The sequence below is a fragment of the Cebus imitator genome, unplaced genomic scaffold (assembly GCF_001604975.1).
Source record: "Cebus imitator isolate Cc_AM_T3 unplaced genomic scaffold, Cebus_imitator-1.0 Scaffold609, whole genome shotgun sequence".
NCBI classification, from domain to species: Eukaryota; Metazoa; Chordata; class Mammalia; order Primates; family Cebidae; genus Cebus; species Cebus imitator.
Genome location: NW_016107924.1, coordinates 706,378 through 709,498, shown reverse-complemented (window position 1 = coordinate 709,498; position 3,121 = coordinate 706,378). Strand labels below are relative to the sequence as shown.

Genomic DNA, 3,121 nt, shown 5'->3' with positions numbered 1-3,121 from the left:
TTTTTTTTGAGACAGTGTCTCGCTCTGTTACCCAGGCTGAAGTGCAGTGGTGTGATCTTGGCTCGCTGCAACCTCTGCCTCCCAGGTTCAAGTGATTCTCATGCCTCAGCCTCCCAAGTAGCTGGGACTACAGGCACGCACCACCACATCACAACAGAAAACAGTGTACTTCCTCACTTCTATAACTTTATAAACTGAGCTATCATTGCTGCAAGCTAAGCTTCTTTCCATTTTAATTCAAAGTCTCTGGATTCGAGAACTGTTCTTTTGTATGTACAACAAACGTTTTAAATTTCTCTAGCTTGATTTTATTTCATTTATATATACATCTATATATAGACATATATGTGTATATACATATATACACATACACACGTATGTAAGTATATACACATATATATCAGTATTTCTACAACTCTTGAAACAGAGTTGTATATATATATCTCCATCTATAGATGCTCTGAGTTTCACTTTCCCTGTGATCCAGCCCAAGTCTGTGTGTGTACATATACATACCTTCCTATTAGTCATATTGATAATATGCGTTATGCACTGTATTCTCTCAAGAATCTTAAACATTTGTCAGCAACCGCTGATTCATCATGACAATCTCTAGAAGAATTAAATCTGTATGTGTACACATACACACACAGACCTGCGCTGGGTCACAGGGAAAGTGAAACTCAGGGCATCTATAGATGGAGATAGATATACATCTATATACTTGTGTGTATATATACATCCATATATGTAGATAGATATACATGTATGTGTGCATATGTAGATGTGTGTATATATACACCTGCTGTGCAACTATTTTAATGGCTGTATAGCATTCCAGTATATGCAGGTATATCTATTCTACCTGACTAATCCCCTGGTATCTTGCACGTGAGTCGTTTCCAGTATTTTGTCATTTTCTTTGATGCTACGATGCTTCAGACGGAAAGGGAGGTTGCTTTAGCCCCTGGCCAGCCTCTGCACCAGTGCTTTCCTATACATTCCTTCATTTCTTCCCTTCATGAGCTGGGACATAGGGATTCTTACCCCTGCTCTGTAGAAAGTGCAGCTGAACTTAGTGACATGAAGCCACATGCTCAAGGCACACAGTCAGTAAACAGAGGAGCCATGATTCCAAACTGGTTCTGTTGAGTTGGGAGGCCTATGTGCTCCTTCCATTGTACTATGCAGTTGGTTGCAAGCTAACTGAAGAAAGTAACTGATTCTTCCTCTTGTTTGTACGTTCAGAACAATAAATACATACGAGATCCCATGGAAGGATGCTCACCACATGCAATGAGTTGGTTCGGACTGAAACCCACTCTATAATGGAATAAAGGTCAATAATCTCGCCACCAACTTACTGCAAAAGAAGAATAGCAGTTGCTACACCTAGCAGGAAAAAGCACAATTCATTCAGCATTATGTATTGAGTGCCTACTCTGCTAGACCCTGAAGTGAGGACAATTACATAATTGTGCATCTCTCCACATTCTTGATCTCAATCCTTGTGCTTAAAAAGAGAACCCATCCTTACTTACAGGGAGCCACATGGATCACATAGCCATATCCCACATAGATGGCCCAGTGCTCATAGCCAAAGCGAAAAATCTCAATCAGGTCTCCACGTCTCAGTCTTGGTCTTGGTCTTGGTCTGGACTGCAAGAGAAAAACCAGAGACAGGCAGAGGCGAGCCATCTGCAGGAAACATTCTAGGGCCTGACCTACAAGGATCCCCAGCCCAGCCTGCAGATTCCCTGTGCTCATCACCTGCAGGAAACAGGAAGGAGGAAGCTCTCCTCACATGGGTAGGAACCCCTTTCATTTACTGGGGTTGCAGGACTGGAAAGGTTGCTCTTCAGGAAACAAGGAGGAGATGGAGAGAGTCACTTTGAGGGACATTTTGATGAACTGCAGCACAGAAGTGTGATGGAGTGAGGTGCACAGGCTGCATGTCAGCACATTTTGTGCACAGAGTATGTTTTTGTCAGCAAGTGACTGCATGATTCCCGAGACAGCCTAAAACGCCTCTTTAAAGGCCACCTGCCATGAGCCTAACCCCAGGTGATTCCTGCGAGTTGCAGAGCTCTGACTTGCAACGACCAACATGTCAGAGGCAGTCGGACACTCGACCCACATTATACACCACTCCTTTGGGTAAGAACTATCATTACCCCCACTTGACAGGTGAGCACGTGGAGTCTCAGGAAGGTCAGGTAACTCGTCTAGTGAGTAGAAGAGCAGGAGTGAAGTGTAGGGCTGAATGTTTCCAACATTAATGCCCTTAACCATTCCAGAATGTCCTAGGCAAGCCCAGGGCAGCTGAAGTCTGAGCTCCAGGCTAAAATTAAAGCAAGGGATGGCAGGGTATGGTTCGAGTTGGTGGTAGGGTAGTGCCCATCTGGAGGGTGCATGGGTGGGAGGAATGTTGCCCTGGCCACACCCAGAATGGGAGACAGCCCTTGACACGTGAGTCCCGTTTCCGGTGTGCTCTGGTGCTAGCCAGCACCCCTCCTCCCTGTAACTCAGCTGAGCCAGGCCACAGAGGAGTTGAACTGCTGCTCAGAGCAGTGAGGGTGCCAGCCAACCGGAAGTCTGGTGGGGAGCTATAGTTAAAAGTAAAGCCTTTCATTTGCAGCAACTCAGATGGAATTGGAGACTATTATTCTAAGTGGACTAACTCGGGAATGGAAAACCAGACATCATATGTTCTCACTCATACGTGGAAACTAAGCTATGAGGACACAAAGGCGTAAGAATCATACAACGGACTTTGGGGACTCAGGGAAAAGGGTGGGAGGGGGTGAGGGATAAAAGACTACACACTGAAGCTGGGCGGGGTGACCCACACTTGTCATCCCAGCACTTTGGGAGGCCAGAGTAGGCGGATAACCTGAGGTCAGAAGTTTGAGACCAGCCTGGTCAACATGGTAGAAATCCATCTCTACTAAAAATACTAAAAATATCTGAGTGTGGTGGTGGGTGCCTGCAATCCCAGCTACTCAGGAGGCTGAAGCATGAGAACTGCTTGAACCCGGAAGGCAGAGATTGCAGCTTGAGTCGAGATGGTGCCACTGCACTCCAGCCTGAGCCACAGAGTGATACTCCATCGCAAAAAAAA

General features: G+C 45.6%; 1 protein-coding gene across 1 annotated transcript in view; it reads right to left on the bottom strand.

Moving 5' to 3' along the window:
* LOC108294883 (phospholipase A and acyltransferase 2-like) overlaps nt 1-3,121 on the bottom strand; it is a 17,672-nt gene that overhangs the window by 12,071 nt on the left and 2,480 nt on the right. Inside the window, exon 2 of the mRNA XM_017516891.2 lies at nt 1,542-1,659. Coding sequence (XP_017372380.1) covers nt 1,542-1,659 — 118 coding nt within the window. The remainder of the gene's footprint in view (nt 1-1,541; nt 1,660-3,121) is intronic.